This window comes from Rhyacophila brunnea, unplaced genomic scaffold, assembly GCF_057557595.1.
Source record: "Rhyacophila brunnea isolate RB1 unplaced genomic scaffold, BYU_Rbru_1.0 scaffold_75, whole genome shotgun sequence".
NCBI lineage: Eukaryota > Metazoa > Arthropoda > Insecta > Trichoptera > Rhyacophilidae > Rhyacophila > Rhyacophila brunnea.
In genome coordinates, this window is record NW_028233345.1 from 1302820 (window position 1) to 1326808 (window position 23989).

Here is a 23989-nt window from a genome sequence, read left to right on the forward strand (position 1 = left end):
TTTTAGTTTATAAATAGAAGTAAAAAAAGCATATTTTAAATTTGATACATTATGTAATTTTTGTTTGGTATAAATAAGGGCTATTAAATAGTTAATATTCATTTTAAAGACTTTCTAAATATTTTATAAACAATAACTCTAATTATGAAGGGTAAACAATAAGTAAGATTTTGGAGTTCATTAGTTCCCCAATTCATATTTAATTCCTTTTAGTGTCATATCGTATATTCATTAAATATAGCTTCTAGTCTTCTAGTTTCATACCATTTTAAATTATTAATTATGAAAATTTGATAGAAAGTGATATTATTTTCTACGTTTACGAGACAAACATTTTTATATGGTTTTATTTTTGATTTGACCTTTATATTTTGTAAACCAGTCTGTGCAATAAAAATCCTTAGAGAAAACACAATCAGCTATTTTAGTATCATTCACTTTGCTAAAAATCATCAATATCCCTTATTCTTTCTAGAATTATCAGTTCTAGAGTCTTTCTCAATCCCAGAGTTAGAATATATGCCTCGAATTTACGTTTACCCAAATATCTATTATTAAATTTCACCCTTATGTTCACTCGACTGCTTGATTACTTTATTATTAAATTGTTTAAATTTTGAATTTTTTGTGAAAGATTCATTATTATATTAAACCCTTAATTATATACATGCCAATTACGTAAAATTAATTGATCGTGGACAACGATTTATGTTCTTCATGGGAGATAATAATCAAGATCTAAAAATTAATGTGAATAAAGATCTTTTTTTTTATCGAGTGCAAACTTTTATTCTATTAACATCCAATTTGTGTTAGAACCATCATCGAGATTTATCTTGGAATGATATTAAAAGTTGAAAAAATAGAATTTACATAAATTCATGGATATATTCACTTGTTTAACAAAGTTTTTTGATAATTTAAATATAAATTCTAAAAATATAGACGTTTCATGTAAGATATTATCGCAAATACATCTCAGTATCGTTTTTATTATTATTTTCGCCGTAATAATCAGTGGTTGCATATTCAATTTGTATTTTTTGCGGAATAAATGAAGCGATACACTATTTATTACAAAAAAATATTATAATGACATGGATAATTTGCGGAAAGAGTCACAATATATGATTCAAATAGTATATAAATGGGAAATGGTGAAAAAATACAAAAAATATATAATTAAAAATGACTTTGATAAATTACCAATAACATTAACACACAATGTAAAAGTAAATAATTTTCATTGGTTTATATTTACACATCTGAAAATTAAAATTATAGACTTAAAAACGCCAAAATCTATGCGATAATTGTCTTTATTTGGATTTTTTTTATAATTACTAATATTTGAAAAACTGAAAGTGATCCAGATTGATACAATTCGAATCCCAGAAACAGTGTAAAAATAAATAATTTATAAATACAGAATCAAATACAAGCATTTATCATAGTTTTTAAAAAACGGCATATAAACTTTTAATCAAATTTAGTCATATTTAAATAGAAGTAAAACCAAATAAATATTGCAAAGGATAACTTAGAAAATGCCTAATTTTTAACACTTACAGACGGAAGACCCAAATTAGACTTAAATTGAATATTACACATCAACTGTGTAAACTACATATCTATTTTTAAGTTTTCTATAGATAGTTTTATAGGTCTGGAATTATACTTCCCTCTGGATTGCCATTATAAGAGTATAAGGAAAAGTTATAAATAATATTTTTCACTTTTCATTTCGAAATTAATAACTTTTTTCGATGTTTTTATGTACTAGTTCCCGAAGTTAGGATTTTAATTTTGTTAAAAAAGAACATTTTATTATTATATAGTTATAAGAACTCTTTTCATAGCCAAAAACAAATTATCTGCAGTAAAAGGTCAATAAAATAATGAAACAAATTATAATCATTTAAACCTATAATTATTTTTGCTGTTTACGTAAAATTTAATTGTAATTCATATAAATATTAATAGTATATAAATAGAATTAAATTAATGTATTTTTGATAAGGTAAATGATAATCTATGCGTTTTTTATGTTTTTTGTGTCCTCTTTTTTGTTATATTTCTTGTTTTTTAATATTAAACTTGAATTTTACACGACTTTTTTTAAAACTTATTCATTATAGTATGATTAAAGAAATTTAAAAAAACAATCTTAAGATCGATATACAAATAAATGAATTTTAAAGCAATGATATGTAAATTTAGTGAATAAAATGTATTTTAAAACGGTTTTATAGGGAATTAAACTAAAAATTGCATAATAAAGATATCTATTTTCTATAAAAGTATAAAGTCAATTTCTGTATTGTTTCGATAGTCGTGAACTGGATGAGAAAATATAAATAGATAGAATTTCTCAAACTAAGTTTGTGAATGTTCTAAAAAAAATTAAATAATATAATCGTGGAATGCCTATGTAAAAAAAACTTAAAAAAATCATACGGCTATACTCTTCATGTTCCGTATATAACTTCAAGGCTTTTTTGCACAGAATCATATAAAATAAGAAACCTTTATCGATTGCTTTCTTTTATGAATATACTACGATGATAATTTATTCTTATATTGTTTAAAGGGGGGAACAAAGCTTTCATCGCTTCTAATATTTAATTATTTTGCATCTCTTCTACTTTCACTCTCATATCTGTGTAAATATAATTTTATGTATCTCAAATTTTTTCTTGATATCTACGGTCAAAATTAAAATTCATTGAAAAAACCCGTAAAATAACTTACGATGCCAAAATCATTAGTGATATTGAATCTATTGGATTAACTTAAATCGATAATTAGATACTTAAAAAACTGTTGAGCTACCGTCTCATCAAATCTAATAACAAAGCCAATTAAATTTACTTATTCTTTTAAATGTGATAGATTAACACCGAAAATAACATGTGAGAAAGCCAGCAAAAATAAAAACTATTAAGAAAAATAAAATATTGCAATATGTTGAAAATTTCAAATATATATTCTTTTGATTAATTTTTTATATTCTTTTTTATAAACTAGTAAATGATTTTCTATGTTTTGTTTCATCAAATTGTTTTTACTCAAGTTCATTATGTTTGGCGCATGTAATTGATCATATAAAATTATTGTTTTTCTCGATAAATTATTAAGATTTTTTACAGAAATAAAATTTATCTAAATAATTTTATTTCACGTTAATTATAAAAAGATATATTTTTTGCTGTCCTTGATCATATTCTTTAAATCTCTGCTTTGTGTTATTAGTATTCGTGCACGCTATTAGTTCAAAAACTTGTTATTATAGCCAACAATTAATATTTTAAAAGCTATTTTCTATTTTTTGTATTCATTTTATTTATTAGTTATTATTGAAATTTATAAAAATAAAATTATATAATGTATTATAATATTTTTTTTCTAATAATAAAAGTATTATTGCATGTATTCCGTGGTTCACACGTGAAGTAAGTAATCTTTGCATGTTATTTTTTAACGTATCAAGTCTAACTTGGCTAATAATTACTAGGTTTTTAATCATATTAAATTTTTTTGCAACTTAATTCCATGTAAAGACAATTTTATTTATTCTTTTAGAAACAGAATTTAATCATATATAAGATACTGATAAATTTTGATTTGATTTTTTAAAAAATTGAATTTAGTAACATACAATAGAAAATTTAAGAAACAAAAAATAAGCAAAATCGAAAAGACTCTGGGTATAAAAAGGTATACAACCCCGAAAAGAGCCTGCATCTGCAGATCGAGGGCTCATAATAAATTCAAAAACAATTTCTTCTATTATTAATTTATATAAAATATGGGGAGAGTTCGAAAAATCTGCTTCTGAAGAATATGACAATTAAAATTACTTTAAAAACAATAGAACAGATAATATAATGGAAGAAAATATAATTTTCATAGCTAAAAAAAGTCAAAAATTAATATATATGCCTGTGAATCGATACTAAAAAAAATTGATTAGATACAAGCTAGTTCCTTTAAATAACAAGTTAGTTGCAACACAAAAAATAAAAAGCGAATACCTAATATTCGAACTTTTCAACGTATTTTGTACTTTTTATAATGATAAAAAGGTTTTCTTTTATGTATTTGGAATATGTAAATCTATGAAAATGCATGCCGAATCATCGTTTACAGCTCCATTATTTATTGTTAGAACCATATGATCTAAAATTAATATTAGATCGCCGCTATGTGAGATAGAAATATAATTAATATAGAATTAAAAAATTGGCTTCTTCCAAAAGACACAGAAAATCTTCGTAGGCGAACTATTTGGAAATTTTAGTTTTATAGATATGGTAGGTATTCAAATTTTAGTAATAATGCATAAACACATATAAATTTGTTGCTGTTATATTTAATCGATGAATCTGTCATGTATTACTTTTTTGAATTGTATATTTCTCACTGTATCCAATATGTATTGTATCCTTCAACTAGAGTTTTTAATTACATCGCAAAATTCTAATTAGAAAATGTGATTTTCACGGCTGTCGGAAATCCAGTATTCGAATTGGCGGAATCAGACTGCTAGGTGTTTAAAATATATATGAAATATGCTGTCAAGGAAACAAGATTTGTTATTTATGCAAATAAATTTGGCTCTAACATACACCTTAGATCTTTTCTTAGTTTATTCGATATATTTAGGTTCTGAAATATTTATGGGTTAAATCAAGTTAAAAATGTATGCAATTAAATTCAAACTGAATTTAAAATAAAAACCTATTCTTATACTTTCATTCGATTCCTCTTCACAATAAAATTGTCGTATATGTTTAAAGTACTTTATAAACAAGACCATAAACCAAATACAAAAATAGTACACAAAATGCATGAAAATAGCAGCAGAGAAACAATAGCAACTACTTTAATTTGATGAAGACAACAATAGAATGTCGCTGCATGTATATTTAACGAAAATCAAAGTTTTTATTATATTTAATAACTGTGAAGTTCTATTAATGTATGTTTTTTTAGCGCGTATAAACACAGCATATGACTTGGTGACAGTAAAACTTTAGGATAAATATGCATTAACTGCATCATTGTGCCTTTTTGATAGAATATCCGCTTTTTCAGTACAATGAAGTCATCATAAAATCCTTATTACCTGGTATCCTAGTTTCGTCGGCAAAGTTCTTTGAAATGATGAGAGAAGCAGGCTATCACTTTGAAAACAGGTATATGTCACATCGCTTTGGTTGACAAGATGTCTTTGATTACCCGCTGGAAATAAAATTTATTTATATCAATACAGACAACTTGCATTATTTTTTCGAATTCAGTTAGTTAGTAGAGAAAGTAATTTTATTTGCATAAAAAAAGAGAAAGCAGGACGCAGAGATACAGATTATAAAGACAGGTACATAAAATTGAAAAAAGAAATATGAATAAACAAGAACTACAATAAATAAGCGACTTTTATGAAAAAAAAAGAACCATACCTCTGATCAATGTTAGTTTTTCATAAAATTATAGAAACTATATGGCATTTTGCTAAAAAGACGAAGGTATAAAAAAGTCAAAAAGAATAATAAGGAATCCAATGAAAAGAATTGTTTATTTGCACAAATACAAATCATAAAAATACAAGTTAAACCCCTCTGCTACTAACTGACTCCATCACTAATCAACAAATATAGTACAACTTGATTACAGGAAGATATTACACTAGTACCAGATATCAATAATCTAACTAGGTTTAAATATTCACAACTAACCAAAGAGCAAAAGACATAATCAATAAGAAATTTAATTTTGGGAAAGAACAAAAATTCGTTCTATAGTAATATGATCAAGAGATATAATAAAAGATGAATTTGTGAAAGAAACGAGGATTCCGTATATACTTCTAGATACACATGAAATTAAGGTAAACAGGAAGTGTAAATTACTTTGTACAAGATAAACAAGTATGAAAAAAATAATGAATACATGTAACCAAATGCTGAAATTTAAAAGAAGACCATCCTTGATAACAGAAACGGAATATTGAGACATATTATATTGCACATTTTGTGCGGTTATCACTACATATACTATGCAGAGTTAACCGAAATGTTAAAGATACAGAAAGCACGCATATTCTGTTAAAACCCCCGATATCAAGTTCATCTGTAAAATGAAATAAATGGAGAAATTGAAAAAAAAATCAGATAAGAAGTGTTACAAAAAACAAAGAGCACCTGTCGATAATTTATGGGGATCATGGAAATTGTGATCTTAGAAATTCGGTTTTTTGTCTTCTGTTGAGTACTGTATAAAATGACTAAAACAAATCGTATTCTTTGCCTATAATCGATAAGTAAACTCGTGTATAAATTTTTTCTATAATAGTTGCGGCATCGGAATTACATCAAATCGCTTTGGATATAATTGGAATTTTAAAAAAATAGCTGTAAGAGGTATTACTTAGAGTTCTTTTATTTGCTTCTGTGTTTAAAACTCACAGATGACATATAAATACTTATGTTTACGTTCGTGGCATAAAGAACCTAAATACTAGTAAAACCTTCTTTAGACACTATCTTAGTATTCTCGAAACTCCAAAAGTGCATAATAAGCCACTCGAAGACATTCTAAGTATACAAAAAAATGCGGAACTCTTTAAAAAGACAAAAAGACAAGCTTTTATGAGCATAAAATACGTTTCTCATATATGAATTCTGCTGTAATATAATACATGGATGGAAATGTGTAAAATTCACCTAAAATACTTAGAAATATGACACCATTTAAAAGTTAAAGAACTTCTGCTCTTTATGCATACATATCCCCAAAACAACTTCTTTTACATATTCACTCAAAGGTAATATCATGAAAAGCCAGAATAAAATTTATAAAGTCGCAAGTGAATGATAAAGCGTTGAATAACTAAAAAAAAGGCAAGCAAGAGCTAAAAAAAGACCTAACTATCAATAGAAAGGATTTTTTCAGCAGATACGAATGCGGCTTATGGCGTTATAGGCGTATTAGTATCACACTTAGATGACCAAGGGTGATAAAAATAGAATGGTGTTACGATAAGAGTTTTTATAGGGTAAAAAAGCAAATTAAACAAAAAAAAGAAGCATTATTAGCAGAGAAAACAATCCCTAATTATGATCCCGTTTCATGGAGAAAAACTATACGTTAAAAATATATCACTAAGCACTATAATATGTCAAGACTGCTGCTAATGCAAATTTAAGATACTAGAAAGCACAAATGTACTTGAAATATACATATGTAATGATATGTGTAAACCTGCACATAATATAGCGGACTTTATTAGCAAATTATTCGAAAGAAAGCAACTCAAGTAAAGTCGAAATTATATAAGAAAAAAAAAGGCAGTATCAAAATATTTCAAATATGTCAAACCAAAAAACACAAACTTATGGCTAAGAAAGAAACACATCGGGATAAAAATGCACAAGATGCCGAAAGTTTTCTAGAAAAAGTCGAAGTAGGCTATAAAAGCGGGTATTGTTAAAGACACACATAAAAACAGAGTAAATGGACTTAAATATAAACACCAAATATGTTATTATTTAATTAGCAGAATACTAGGAGAAGCAAGCACCAAAATCTTATTTATCTCTATATATCGCTTTAATCAATGAATGAAAACTCGAATTCTTATCGATAAGAGCATAAAAACGATGGAAAATCATTAGAGGATTTATAGCATATAATCCTGGAATATCGACTAGAATTATTACATAAACCATTAATAATTCAAAGACAGACAGATGAAAGGCTTGGTTAAAATTTATGCTAATATGTATGAATTTTAGTCACTAAGACACGAAGAGATAATAGTTTTGCTAGAAAGAAATTAACAAATACATATATGAATACGTACTAGTTGATAAACTGTAAAGATAAAAGTTGTGCAAATCTTTTGGGAAGGGAAAAAAAGCTCTTAAAATATATCTTTTCGCTAAACTATTCTTGCAATATATTATTCATATGAAAAAAACAGATACTATCGAAAAAAAGCAGTTTTAGGAAGGCTACTTATTCCATGGACGATATACAAATAAAAAGCGTTAAATTTTAGAAATTCAAAAAACAATTATAAATGAGACGCAAAGTATTCCACATTAAAATAAGGCAATCAATCCAGATTTTAACTCCATATATCTGATAATATAAATTCGAATTATTTGAAAGCTATAAATTAATTGGTTCTATGTACCGGATGCTTATAAAAGAGGGGGAAAAGCATGCACAAAGGGTTAAATACACCAACGGCTTGTGTAAATTCACAAACGAAATATATTTTAGGCGGCGAGAGATGGAATATTAAATAAAATCAAATAAAAATAAGCGAGACTATGAACAAATCTAATATTCAATGCGTAAAGGACAAGATAAATACGATTTATATTTTTATCGGTTGTTTATTTGGCTTATTTTATCTGTTTTATATATTTGAATAAAATTTATAGGTTTTAATCAATAAATATATATTTAATCGCTATTTTATATACAATCACAACCCTGTGCAAAAAATTGTAAATATCACACAAGTATAGTATTACCATTCTACATTTTTGGCATTTTATCATTTTATTTTTGATTGACTAATGTATTTTATCTACAGCATCTATATGAAGACATGGTTTTTAGTAATTACTTTTGTCAAAAAAGAATCCCGGTGTATATAAAAAAAGTTCAAATTCTTATTTATGATGTTGCTCATAGTTTAATTATTAAGAGCATTGATTAAAAAGATTGGAGCCATCTACTTTACGTGGAAACTTCTACATACAAACTTAGAGACAGAAAATTAAAAATTAAAATAATTTTTGCTTATTGTATTCATCTATAAGGAATATATATAAAAAAGTCTTTTATATATTTAAGAATCCAGATACGCATTTTAATACCATCTGAAAAGGTGACTTTATCAAAAAAATGTAATCGCAATATATATATGTTCAGAAACCTATATATCAATGATGTAAATCTCTTATATCTCATTATCTCATATATATTTTTTTACTTATTTATTTGAAAACGACAATTATTTCGCTATTACGTAAATTGTAAGCATATAATTAGAATATCAATGCTTTTTGACTTCTTACCTGATATTCTTTGCATGAAGCTTGCTATTTTCGTAGGAATAAATTCTAAAACTAATACGTTTATGCAGTAAAAAAGACTTTGTTCGGCTTTTCGAAGGTTTGAGGATTTTAATGTTGCATAAAATTTCAATTTGGTTTTTTGATTTTTTACGCACACTCATCAGTAGAAACTCTTTGCACAACGCATTTGAAAATTGTACAGCATTACGACATTTTATTTTAAATTTATAATATAAGCCCAATTGATTTGATTGAATGCTAAGCTTATATAGAGAACGACAATAGATCATAAGAATTATATGTAATAGATGTTATAGATTTATAAATAATTTTTTCTACAGTTAAAATTAGATAAAAAACTTCAGAAGCTCTAAAAAGTATAAATTATATATTATCTTTAAAATATAAATTATTATTTTTGGCTTAAATATTTTTTTATATAAGAAAATTAAAAATTTGACATATTTTAAAACCTGAATTGTGACTGCTGCTAAATACTATAACTATACAGCTTTTAACCAAGAAAGCGTCTTTAAACGCGTTTTTAGCTGAACGAAATGTTTTCCAATATAAAAATATACGTGATTTTTATTGCAATATTTATGGGGGAAAAATTAATGTTCAATAAAATTGGGGGAAAAAAACATTTAAAAAGCCTCTTTATCGAAGAAATTTCTTTGTTGAGTTTAATAAAAATTCAAGTTCCAAGTAACTTATTTCAGAGAAAATGCATTGGTTGGTAAGCTTCTTCATTTAAAAATATTATATTCTCTAAGTAAATATCTAAAATATAGCAAGTTTTCTTACTTATACGCTCTATTCTCTATAATAATTTCGTAAAAATGGCTAGATCAAAACTCTCCCAAAACTTTACAAGAAGTAAAAAAAGAATAAAAATATAGCCAATCTATGTTTTATATTATGTTTGATTTAGATCTTCAAAAACAATGTTAATAAGACAAAATTTTCGTATGTTTAATGAATAAAATAATTTATAAAGCCATGTTTAATTTAAACGTTTTAGTAAGAAAGATTAAATGTAGAAAACATCATAAATACAATTAATTTTGATATAATAAATATATTATGATTTAGTAATAATTTTCAATGCAAAGTTCACATTTTCGAGAAAGTTACCAAAGTATTTATGGTAGAAATTTTATCTAAAAAATCGATACCCAACACTTTTACACATCATCTGTGTATGTGGCGGCTTAAATATCTCTGCTAAAAATCGAAAAGAAAAATTACATCAAATCAATCTATTCAACATAATATTAAAAGAATTTACAAGAACAGGGCATAATGTAAAAAAAAGACTGGGTATAAAAAGATTAAATTCTAAGTTCTGACAAAAGGTGTACATAAGTGAAAAATTCAACATTAATGCATTGAAATAAACAAAAAATACATTTTTAATCAGCATAAGGTTGAACCAGACCTCGTACATATGAAAAAATACTAAAAGAATACTGAAAAATTGTAATAAACTTGCTTCTTATAGACTTACTGTCGGTGAACAGCATTTAATTACAGGATTTAGGCTAAGATACTGTTTTTCTTATTTTAAAGAATAGTATAAAATACTATGCACCAACTCTTATTACTCGTTTTTATTAGCTCTGTTATATTTGTTCTATTTGTAAACAGCAAAAATTACCGCTCAGTAACAAAATATTACGTCGAGCGTGCATTTAATTTAACAGCATATGTTTTTATTAGGTGAGAATAGTTGTATTTTGAAAATATAAACAGCTTCTAACTATCTATTTTATGGATTATTTAATTGCTCTCAAAAATATAACTTAAAACTCTTAAAATACATTCTATACCGAATTTTATACACTTTTAAGTAATTATAAAATTTAAATTTTGCCATATCCCACTTAATTTCGTGCATATTTCGCCCTTCTTTTTAGACCGCTCTATTTTAGTATACAATGCAACCGACATATTTGAATATTAAAATGGTATTTTTTCTTGATACTTGGTCATAAAATCTAATATTTTGTGTTTTTAGTAAATTACACAATAGATTAAGCATACTTGGTGAGTTACGTCTAGAAGAAACATGGTTTTTTGAATTTATTCATATGATGAAAGGATTCTTAAAGGCATTAAAAATATTTTTTACTCTTAATTAAAAATGTTATTTGATGCATATAATGTATAAATTTATTTGCTTTATAAAATGAAAGATAATTATAAATAACGGTATATAAAAAACACAATTTTATGTTTCGCCGAATAATGGGTTACTTATTGAAAATTCATGTTTCATAACTCTTTTTATAAATCAAATAACCATAAAAATCTCCAAAGATCGTGCAAAATGCAACTAATTATGTGTACTGTAAATACTGTATATAATTATTTTGGCTGGTTTTATATTCTTTCTTTAGCCCATGCCTTTTTAGGGATATTTTCTTGAAATATAAATTTTTTGCCCCGCTTAAAATCCTTATACCATAAAGAAGAAAATTCTTGTTTTGCTTAATATGAAATTCCCTAATTTTCAAAATGATAAAAAAATCCAGTTAAAAAGTATATACAAGCTATGTGATTCGATTTTGTGTTTTATAGTACTCTCAGAGAAGGTCATACATGATATAAATAATATTGATATTTGCAATATATTTCTAAAAATTTTTATGATTTTTTCGCCGTTAAATTTAAATGATTGAACATTTTTAAAGATTTACCACCAATGACAGTCTTATTTCTTAGGGTCAATTCATGCTATTTTTACTTTAGTATTGGAAGAATATTATAAAATACATAATCCAAATCAACAATTCTTTTTTTAATTACTTCGACGTTGATTATGGATGAAAATTGAATTTGTATTCGTATTTTTATTATTTATTTTTGTAATCATCACGGACGCAAAAATTATGAATTAAAAGGGGGTGGCAACGGTCGAGATGTGTAAATATTTGGCCAGGAATCTTCTATTTATATGATTTTAGATTCAAATAATGGTTTTTAATGGCCTTTTTAAAATTATCAAACTGGTAATTATTCCCGGGCAGATGCAAGAAATACATAAAACATTTTAAAACAGTCCCGTATTAAAAATAAGCTTCAGATTTAATAAAAATACCTGATTTAGATGCTAAGCAACTTAATTTAATTCCTAAATGCGTGTGCAACTAATAAAAACTATTTTGAATTATTAACGTGATCATCATATTGGCGGTACTTCGATTGAAATAGTCAGGGTATAACTTGAAATCCATTTTCATGAAATATTAGTTCAAGAACCATCAAGAAATAACACATCGAAATTATGGTGAAAATATGCAATTATTGTGAAATTAGAATGATAAAAGGTTTTAAATATTGATAGATAACCTATAGAAGAGCTCCAATCGATTGTAAATCGTGCTTTATAGCTAAAATTCAATAAAAATGTCTAAAATTAATGAAAATCATGTATATCAATACGGATACTATATATAAATTGACTTCTAAAAAGAAGTAAAAAACGGAAAAAAGCTTGAAAAATGATTTTTTAATGTTTTTGTGAATTGATAAATAATGTTTATATATAATGAAATTGACATTTCTAAATTAAAAAAACTATGATTGTGCTTTGATCTATTTTAAATATAATTTTTGCGTATTTATGTTTTATGATAAAATACATTTAATTATGAATGGAAATACACGTTATGAAGGCAGAATTCGCAAGTAAAAGATAAAAATACAATTTTAACTTTTTCCTTATACATTTACAAGTTCTTCATTATTTCAAATTATATAGAATATAAAAGTACTGATGATATGTAGCAAGAATTAAAATATTAAATTTTTTTTGTAGCATTGATATATTTAAATTGACAAAGCTTACTTATTATATGGCAACTAAATTATCTATGATTTACACAAAAAAGTTTAGACAAAAATCTAAATGGAGAATAAAAACAGATTCATAAAGCATATTTATGAGTATATTTATAATTTTGAGGATTTCATTTTTTTAGAAATGAAATTAAAAATATATGATACTCATTATACTATGCTTTAAAATTAAAGGTACCTGTAATAAAAAATTTATTTTTATCCTATTTTTTTTTTAATTTTATAAATATTTGATCTTCGTGCAGCCTAGCAAATTATTTTTAAGACATTAATATTCTGTAACTAAAGTATACACATGTATTCTAGAAAAAGTACAGAAAATCCTGGTGACTCTATAGATTGAACATTAAAAATTTCTATACATAAGCTGATAAGTTGATGTATTATAAAGAAGTTTTATATATTTTTATCCTTGTAATCATTGGGTATTATATATATTTGATTTAAATTATCTAATTAGATTTTTCCATGCTTAGTTAGTCGAAAATTCCGATGATTTTATTGAGCTGTCCGTATTTATTGTTTTCTATCTCATTGTTTCGATAATAATAATTTGCTCAAATTCTTTTTTACATAATTATAAGTGTTATTCCATTCCGTAATCATATTATGTGTATATGTGGCAATGCTTTCATAAAATTTAAATGCCCCTTAATATACAAAATGGAGTTTTAACCTCGCCATCTTAATATAGCAATATTATTGTTCGAGTTTTAAAATTTTTTTATGGCATATATATGTGTATCTTGGTTTTGTGTTTTTCTTTCGAACATTTTTTAGGTTATCTATAAGGCAGACTCGATTTAAATAAGTGAGACTAAATTTTTCTAATTAATTTGAAAAAAAATATATGATCGGGATTCTGATAATTTTAAGGCTTCTCCTATAAAAATCACTCTTTAATGATTAAATCTGCTTTAAATTTGCTTACGGAAAGTATTTTCTAGCCTAAACTTTGAAATTCATAAATAATACTTTATTATGAGCAAACTAAAGCACCCTGGATTACCATAATTTGTCTATGTTTCTAATCATGACTCAGCATTCTTGGAAAAGTGCACAAGTGATTTATTGTTTTAAACTCGTCTTTAACGCGTTTAAAAACAAACTACTCTCAAAATGCTTAATTCTATTAGCTATGAAAAAGTGTGTTAAATTTTGTTTGCCTTTTGATTCAAGCTTCAGATAGTGCGATGAACCAACTCAAAACCCAGTAATTTCTAAAAAAATTTGGATAAAAATATTTATTTCTCTATTTTATGTATAACTATTTCATTTTCTTTCGCAAAAAATACCAATAAGTACTTATCTATGCGGGCACGAATAATGGGGATAATTAAAAATATATATATTAAAAATATACACAATATCTTAAAGTCGAAAGTACTTTATATGCTTTTTTTGTGGTATAAAATATAGAAAATAGTGATAAATAACAATGAGTCATTTTATTAAATATAGAGAAATTAGATTTAAAAAATTTAAAAATCATTTATTGAGCTTATATGTCCCAGCTGATTTTAAGCGAAAAATAAATTATCTGTTAATATCATCCCGAATTAAAGAACCTTTAGCTGAAAGAACATCATAGATTTTTATGTTCTCATGGTTATTTTGAATATTTCCGAAGTGGTCTGCTCTGAATAAATAGCTATGTATTGTTAAATAGTTTTTTGTTATAAATTTTCATATTTATCGCAATCTCATCTTCCTTATAACACCAAATTAATAAAGAAAAAAATATTTTTGGATAATGTTGTTGCCGTTGTATTTCGCTAGAAAAAAGTCCTTCTATATTGCATTTCTTATCTATTTTGTTACTTTTGTTGTTAATATTTACCAAAAATGTATCTTATTCATTTCTTTGAATTTTTACGCACATATGTGCTTTTTGATTAGATTATTTTCATAGATTTAATGGCTTTTGTTGATTATATTTTTAGATAGTTTATTAAATTTTGTCTTTTATGATTCCAATTTTTCACTTAGCTTTTTATAAATGAATTTTATGAATAAAAATTTATGATTGTTGAATTTTTTCGCTAAAATAAATTTACTTCCATACGGGTAATTCGCTTACAATCAAGATCTTGATATTCTGCTTTAATGCAAATATTAATGGTTATTTTTACGAAATAATTCTTCTGTTGGCTGTATATTTCAGAAATTAGATTTTAAAAATTATTAAATGTGAATTTGACAGTAAAATCTAATTATAAGAATTTTCCAAGGCATTTCTTCGTTTTTTTTGAGATTTGGGTCTCTAGTTCAAAGTTAAAATGCACGAGAACAAAATTTTCGTGTTTTAAAACGAAAATTAGTTATAAATCGATATAAACTACCTTTTCTAAATTTACTTTGTACATAAAATCAGATGCATTAGCTTCATAATATATAGAAAGTGAATTTTATATGATGTATTTCACATTTTTGATAGTATTATATTTGTGAAACATCGTAGTCATAAAATAATTTGGGAGTTTTATGGAAAGAAGAGAATGTATTTTAGGCAATAAAATATGTTAAACGTATCAACACGAAAATTATAGCTGACAAAAAAGTAGAATTTTAAGAGTGTTAGTTTTTCAACATATTTTTTTATCGATAATTATAAGCAAAAGAGGTAAAATACAGCGCCTTTATAAAAATTATGCCATAATTTATAGATTTTAATAAAATAAAAGCTTTAATAGACACACATCTGTTGTGTTCGTATTTGACAGAAAAGCAGTTGTAATCTTTCGAAAAAAAGTTGTCATGTAGTGGGTTTAATACCTAAACTAAATCCTATTAAAATTCAAAACTGGAATGAAGTGATTCAAAACCTGATAAATTATTTCTAAGATTTCTATAAAATCAAATGCGTATCATAATTTGTCAAGTATGTGTCAAAAGAAATATTTTTTTCTATTGAATTCGAATCTTTTGACACGAACTTGATAGGTTTTTTATACCTTACTTTTTATAATTTTATCATTTTAAAAAAAAATTTATATGATGTATAAGTGAATTTTGCTGAAAAGCTTTGTACATAAGATATATGCACCACGTCAAATTATAACGGAACTCCATGTCAATGGGTTTGGATTAAAGAATTTGGTGTAGAGCCTGTGTGAGTAAAACTTAAATGTTAAATCGGTATAATGGATTCAAATTTATAATACAAAAAAAAAATTGAAATGACCGTATATTTAAGGTGCATCTGTGTATTTTAAAATTAAGGGTATTCAAAAAAGTTACCAAATTATTTTAATTATACAAAAGGATTTCAAGTAAAAATCTTAAGATTAGTTAAATTTATTTAAAGAGATAAACTCTTTAGATCATTTGATTTAAAATTCATATAAAGGGATATAATCAAGGGTTAAAATATATACCATATTTAAATTATCTTTTAGATGCTTTAATTAATAAGTTTAGGTATCTTTGCGAACATTCATATTTGGGCTAGATAATTACATTCTTAAGGGGATTGGAAATCATGTGTTATTTTCCCTGAAATCAAAAAAAAATACAAATCTGGTGATTTTAAAATCATTTAGTTCTTAAATAAAATATAATAAGCTAATCAAAACTAGTTTATGCAACTTTTATGCGATTAAAAAAAAATTCGTGCAATATGTCTATAAATAACCAATATTTTATTAGCTGATGAATTTTTATATCATGTAGCCTTTGGTATTTATATGCGTTGAAAAACTTCGCTATTGGGATAAAACGGACTTCTTGCGTTTATTGAAGGAAAATAAAAATGATAGAGTATCTAAAAATAAATTTGAGAAAAATCAAAAACGATTCGATATAATATATAAATTCTAATCGAATTTACTTTATGTATTTATGTTTTACTTCTATTGTTTTTATGAAGTTCGCTTTTTACTAATAGGAAATATTGCTTAACTGATGCGTCTCTCTGTGGAACTCCCCCAGCACTCATTGTCACCCGTAATCACCGTGGATTGGCCTTTCTCATAGGCGGCAGTCATTATGTGGAGGGAATGAGATTCTTTCTACTGTTCATCGCTAAGAGTTACAAGCTACATCCACACTCTACACTTACCTATGACCTTGCTGAACGGTGCGGAATCTTTGTCATTTTGGAGGCACAGTTCAACGGCTTACCCAGCAACCTACTATTTCTCATGGCTTGTCAATGCTTTATGGTTTATCTTCTATTGTTCACGGGCCGCCCCCTTGAGTATTTTTCTTTAGAGGAAATTCGTTTCGGAAATTAGTGGGGTGGGTGGAAGTGGAACCCGCGAATCTCACACTGGAGTCCGACTTGTAAACCACTTAACCATACCACCCCTTCGATATAATATATAAAAGATATTTTATATAAAAAAAAATACTACTTTTATTTTACCACCATTATCTATCCTATTCTAATTTTTGAAAAAAATATTTTTTTTTAAATTTATGTTGTGATACTGAATTATTTTTTAAGTAAAAAAGTGCAAATATGACGCTATAATATAATTTTGTTTATTTAATAATATTTCCAGAATGTTTAAAAAGTAGAGATTTCGATGATTTAAAATCAAGTTATAATTTAAGGGGATATAAAAATCAAAACCAGTACAATTTATCTTACATTTTAGAGGTTCGGGGTTCAGTGCTATGTTTTATTTATATATTACTAAAATTTTAATTCCAATGACATAGTACAAACGCTGGAGATAGAAACTATTATAAACCCTAATTCTTAATACTATAAATCTTTTTTTTTTATTTTCACCAGGTAAAATTTTCGCTATAATAATCAAAATATATAAAACCAAAGTATTAAAAACAGAAAGTTTGAATATATATTGTAAACATATATTGACATTTTATTTGCTATAATAGTAATAAAAACATTTATATTTAATATCTTTATTTTTTATGTATTTTTATGTGGATTTATTATCAAAAAAACATTTTTAGAGGCTTAATTATATATAATTAAAACACAGAATTGTATTTTTGAGGGTGCAACAACTATTTTTTATTTTTGTCATATCTGAATTATATAAAAAAATGAACGGTTTTATTCTAATTTCCCTTTAATATTTATATTCAAAGTTTTAATTATATAATAATGAAAATTTAGAGATTTAAATTTTTTTTCGCATTATTTTATTTTATACCGCACTGAATTTTTATCATATTATTTACTAGAAGTATAATATACAGTGAAAATCTGCTATAAGTAGAATCGATTTGTTTTTAAGATATAAAAAAACCGATTTCTTTTACTTTATCTCATTTTAAAAATACGTGAGGTATTGTTAATAATATCTTCACTTTGCAAAAGTGCATATTTTTTATACCATTATAATTCATGACGGCTTACTCAAAAACTTGAGTAACTTTTATAAAATCGAAGTTTTTTTAATTTAAACTGCTTATCTCATTTCATTTCTGAATTTTATACCAAAGACCCAATATTATGTAAAATGTTGATCATAAAAAAATTATTTTAGGTAATTATCGAAATTTTTAATATGCAAAAAATTATAGCACTTACAAATCTAAATTGATCCTATTTTCTTGCATTCTATAAATAGATTTTTAAAGCATTAAAATTCTGGGCCTCCAATGTTTTTATAATATTCAGTGGATCTTTTAAGATCTTAACTGAAGAGAAAGTTGTCTAAGGGCTGTCTTTTAATTGTGTGAATTTAGAATCTATTTGTGCTATATGTTCAAGGGTCTTGTAATTCATTCTTTACTTCGACTTTTTATAGATTGACCAGTCCTATCTTAGCTTTGATTGGTTAACAGATTATATTTTATTGATAGAGGGATAAATCCAGATACAATAAAAGATTTTTTTTGTGGAAAGGGGTTGATAAGACTGAAAATATTACTGTATGAATTGGTTTTCAGATAAAAATTATTTATAATATTCATGTGATTCTTACCGGATAAGAGCCAATTATGTATACTAAATATCTTTATCCCTAAAAACTATTAAAGTGATTTAATATATGCAGATTACTTTACTTATATTATAAATTTACTTAAAAACTATAAATATAGCTAAATAAAATACAATAACATCATCGTGAAAAATGATAAAAAAGGTAAATATATTCAATTCGATTATAAATTATAGACATTTTAGCCAATGAATATTACAAAAAAACGGGAAAATACAGCAATTATATGAAAAAAAACAAAAAAATTGTGTAGATTTAAATGTTTATCTAAAGAATTTTTAGTACATAAAGAGTGTCACTAAACTTGAGAACTATAAAAACTACTTGTTACCATGCAAAAGAATTTTTATCTGATTAATATACATTTATTTAAAAATAATTCCTTTTTTTGGCAAATATGGTGGTATCATATGCAATTTTTGCATTTTTTTCATAATAAAATCTTAATAATCGAGTTTTATAAATATATTGCGAATTTTAGGTTTTGGGATCTAGACCAAACATAAATTTCTTTTTAATTTAAAAAAAATAAAATCAAACACTAAAGCCTTTATAACCTGTTAAATTTTGTTATAGTACATAATTACAAGATCTAATATTTTATTCTATGGTAATAATGGTGTTATTTCAAAGAAAAATAAAAGTTTTCGGGTATGTTTAGCTTTTAAATTTTGTTCATCTGCACCTTGCATGAAACTTGAATTTATTGTTTTTTCTGTCACCGGCGATTATTTTATTCATAAATGGCCACTAAATTTTCATTCTTTCTTGCGGTTCAATTTTTTTTTGAATTATTGGCTGTAAATATTGAATATCGTTTTTTAAGACTTTTTAAGAATTCATATAATATGTTTTTTCAAAATTTTTGATAATATGAAAAAAATATTTTTTTCTATAGTTTTAAATTTAGGGAATAAATTAAACGAATAAAGTTTACTCTCCTGTTCCAAAATTAAAATTTACTGTATTTTGTAATTTTTTTCTTTCTATGAAAAATGTTTGACAATAAACCAAAAGAGAAATCTTGGGAAAAGGTTTTATAAAAAATAAGTCAAGTCCTTAATCCTTGAAAATAAAAGACGTTACACAAATAAATAAGTGTTCTAATCTTAAGATAAAATAAATTTGCAGCAAAATAGCAAAACAATCAATTTCTGTGCGTCTTATTAGATCTCATATGTTTTTATCAAAATATTTAAAGATCGGACAAAGCCTGCACATATTATTCGTCAATAGAGCATGAACATATAAAAATATCTTTGTAATATAATATTTATAGCAAATTTAAAAGGTATTGTAATAATTCAATGTGTAAATATATTATTTAAATCTTCTAAATACAAAAAAAAATCATAAAAAAAATTTTCCTCGGTGACTTTTCTTTTTTAAAAATACGTATTACATTTTTTTTTGTGTTAAAAGGTTTTTTATATTAATTTTGTCATTATGGATGAAATTCAGTCGTAAATACAGAGCAATTTTACGTTATGGATATTTATAAATCATCTCAATGGTTATTTCGAGTGAAAAACTCCCGATATGTTTTATAGTGTCGTAAAATAGCATGGTAAAAAAGAACACAAGTATAACGATATGTACCATAAAAACACCCATGGAATTATTTTAATAGGAATTATTTATTGAAATCCATAGAAAATGAACGAAATACTTCAAATAAATTAATTATTATTGACAATTGTATTTAGTAAAAAATTGCATTTCGAATTATAAACACCAAACGTAGATGCTTCTGTTCATTTTAGAAATTTCAAAGGCTCGAATGTGTTTATTATTATAATTTTACAAGTTTACATCCGTATAAAACTTGACGTTTTCCTATAAAATTAATTGCCCATGTTTTTATATCTTTTGTTTTACATAAAATTATTACTTTAATATATGAAAAGTCAGTCTTTTATTTCTTATTTACATTCCTATTTTTCTAGTTTCATCTTAATTTATATTTTTTTAAATCATAAAATAACCGTAATTCAATACAAAACTAACGTGTAGCATCCTTCGTGATAAGAAAACCCTATTTATGGGCACAAATTTAAAATTGAATAAATTAATCGATGCGGCTAAAATATGTCAGGTAGATTTTAAAGGCTTGAATGCATATCATCGACTCATATAAAAAAATGCAAAAAATTTAATTATAAATAATTGTTAATCTCATTTATGTCTTGTCATCGGCAATGTAGTTTTAAATTATTTGTGTCAGGCTTTGCACTAGATAATACATTCGTTGGTTCATAAATTGAAGAAATTCCAAACAAGCGAATCCGTTATGACAAAACATTACTCTATAATAATATATTTCTGGTATATTAAGGATCTATTTGGTAAAATAAGCACAATAATAACACTTGAAAGTAAAAGTGTGAAACTCATATATCCATTCAACAAATTTTTTATTTTGGTTTTTATATCCACATCAATTAAAAGACATACAAAAAGCATTTAAAACATAGAGATGAAATAAAACTATATGAGTCTTCGGAAACCTTATTTTTCTCTTTTTATTTTTTTGATTTGCAGTTTAATTACCGCAATTTTTCGATAATAGTTCACCAATCGTAATATTTATGTGTTTACGTGGGTAAACCTTTTTCAATTTATCACTTTATTTTATAACGACCAGTATTTAGAGTTTTCGTAGATAAATAAATAAATAGGATAAAAAATAGGTATTTTTGTGAATGACTACATTGTTTTTATTTTCAAATCTAAAATCCAATATAAAAAAAATAGTTATTCAAGGCATTATTTTACACCTAACCGGGAATCTCCATATTGATCAATTAGCTTCGATTTCTTAAATATCTCGGAAACTTTACCTCCGTTAGATGCATTTGTTCGTGAAATATTTTCTAAATTTCTATAAAAATTAATGTAGTTCTTTTTGAAATCTCTTTCTTTACATATTTCGTCGCCAAATTCTTTTATTAATCTAAGAATAATACCGTTAGACCACCCGAATCCTATCTGAACTTCATATTCCCCATTCGCACCTTTTTTCTTCGAGTCTTCACAATCATATTTTTCATAAAATAGATTATTATTGCCTTTTTCATCGGTAGAATTCTTGACTATGTCATTATAAAAAGATTGTGCGACATGTAGTGCCATTTGTCTTAAGTTATTTTTAAGCAAAATTCTATGAAAAATTGTTGGTGTGGAGCCCAAACATTTGGATAATCCCATTGTTGATCTTTGTTTTTCTTTTGACTTTTTGCATAACTTATTGTGTTTAAATCATATTCATCTGATAATGAAGTCGCTTTGGTATCAGTACTACCATTTTCAGAGTCTTCTCGTGAAGGGTCGAAATCAACATTTAAATAGGCCCACTCACGGGAATGCCTCCTTCATATCCAAATAACTCCTTTTTATAAAGATTGAGGATTTCGTAGATAGTTTTGTCCCCAGGTGGTTTTATATCAACAATCATCGGCATAACGTTGGAAAAATAAAACCTAGTTTTCGTGTGGGTATTTTTTATGAAATTATAATCATACCAGGAATTTTCATCCCAAATAACTGCATTTATTGCCGTTTTTCGTTCCTCTGCTTTTTCTTTATAATAATCAGATTTTTGTTTATCATCTAACTTTTCAAACATTTCTCCTAACAAAACTTCATTTTTGTACAAAATTGAATTTAAATCTACAGGTATAATATCATTTGTACAAATGGTATAGATATTTTCACCGTCCCTAAAAAACCGTGATGAAAAATCCCATCCCGATTCAGCCGAAGATTTTAAATGCGAGCAAAGATCCTTTTCTATTTCCTTGACTTTATTCCGATATTTTGGATTGAAAATACCAGACTTAATCATTTCTTTAATTTCTGCAATTTCAGATTCATTTTTGATGTACTCGAATGCATCAATATTTTCTAATAATTTTTTCAAAGTGTCCATATCTTCTGTTAAAGATTCAGGCCTTGGATAATTTGATTCGACACAATATATGTTAAGCTTGTATTTTTTCTCTTCGTACTCAAATTCTTTGACTCTTTCCTTCATACAGAACTTATATTCCGTTTCTAATGCCATTAAAATTCGAGGTAATTCATTTATGAATTCCTCCTTTCTTTTATATTTGAAGTAAAAATCATATACTATTTGTGTAAACATTGGTGGCTGTGATCTTTCCTTGTAATATTCTCTTGTTCCATTTGGAATAAATCCAATCTCTTCAATTAAATCCACAAAATTAAGAATGCTATTATAAACGGTTTTTTCCATTTCACAAGCAAGCATTCCATCATTTATCCAATAACTATCCCAATAGTAAATCTCTCGAAATCTTCCACCGGGAATAACAAACGGATGTTTTAGATAGATGAGGCTCGTTGTAAACCCCCTTTCATTCAGTTTGTCTTGTTTATTTTGTTTATATAATACTTTCCATAGTTGATTCAAGGATTTTACTAACTTCTTTAGTTCATCATTCTGCACATTTTTAAATTCAAAATTCTACATTTCTGTATCGGGAATTTCAGCCGGCTCAAAATCTTGGCCAGCCTTCAAAAAATTATCTGCTAAGAATTTATTAAAAAGTTCTACAGTTTTTGAACAAACACAATCTTTTTCATGACATTCATCACATTCTTTGTTTATATTGGAACAACGATCCCTATTTGGATTCTCTTCTACCGTTAATATTCTTGTATTGATATCATTGCTCGACTCGGGGCTGGCATCTTTGGTTTGTCTTATACTAGCTCGTTGAATATATTTTATTGGTATAACTTTTGGCATCAACAAATCAATCTCTAAATAACACATTTTTTCAACACCATTGATCAATTCTTCAGCGGCTTCTTTTTGTGATGTACTTGGTATTTTCGAAACTAGTTCTTTGAATTTGAAAGTTATTGTATCGAGATCATATTTGCATGCTGTATCAACAAATATCTTTGAATCTTCTTTCTGCATAAAGTACTGCATACAGAAAAGCATTGGCATGTATGTGTATTTAGAATCCGGTTTATTTTTTTCTTCTATCGACATAATGGGTCTTACCATCATTAATATGTATAAAAACATTTTATTCTTCATAAAATCACAATTCTCTCTTATATATTTTTTTACAA

General features: G+C 25.6%; 1 protein-coding gene across 1 annotated transcript in view; it reads right to left on the bottom strand.

Moving 5' to 3' along the window:
• LOC147064322 (uncharacterized) overlaps positions 1 to 22727 on the bottom strand; it is a 109423-nt gene extending 86696 nt beyond the window's left edge. Inside the window, exons 1-2 of the mRNA XM_085958491.1 lie at positions 22440 to 22727; positions 21808 to 21904 (exon numbers count right to left, since the gene is read on the bottom strand). Coding sequence (XP_085814617.1) covers positions 21808 to 21904; positions 22440 to 22727 — 385 coding nt within the window. The remainder of the gene's footprint in view (positions 1 to 21807; positions 21905 to 22439) is intronic.
• Between the last annotated feature and the right edge of the window lie 1262 nt (positions 22728 to 23989).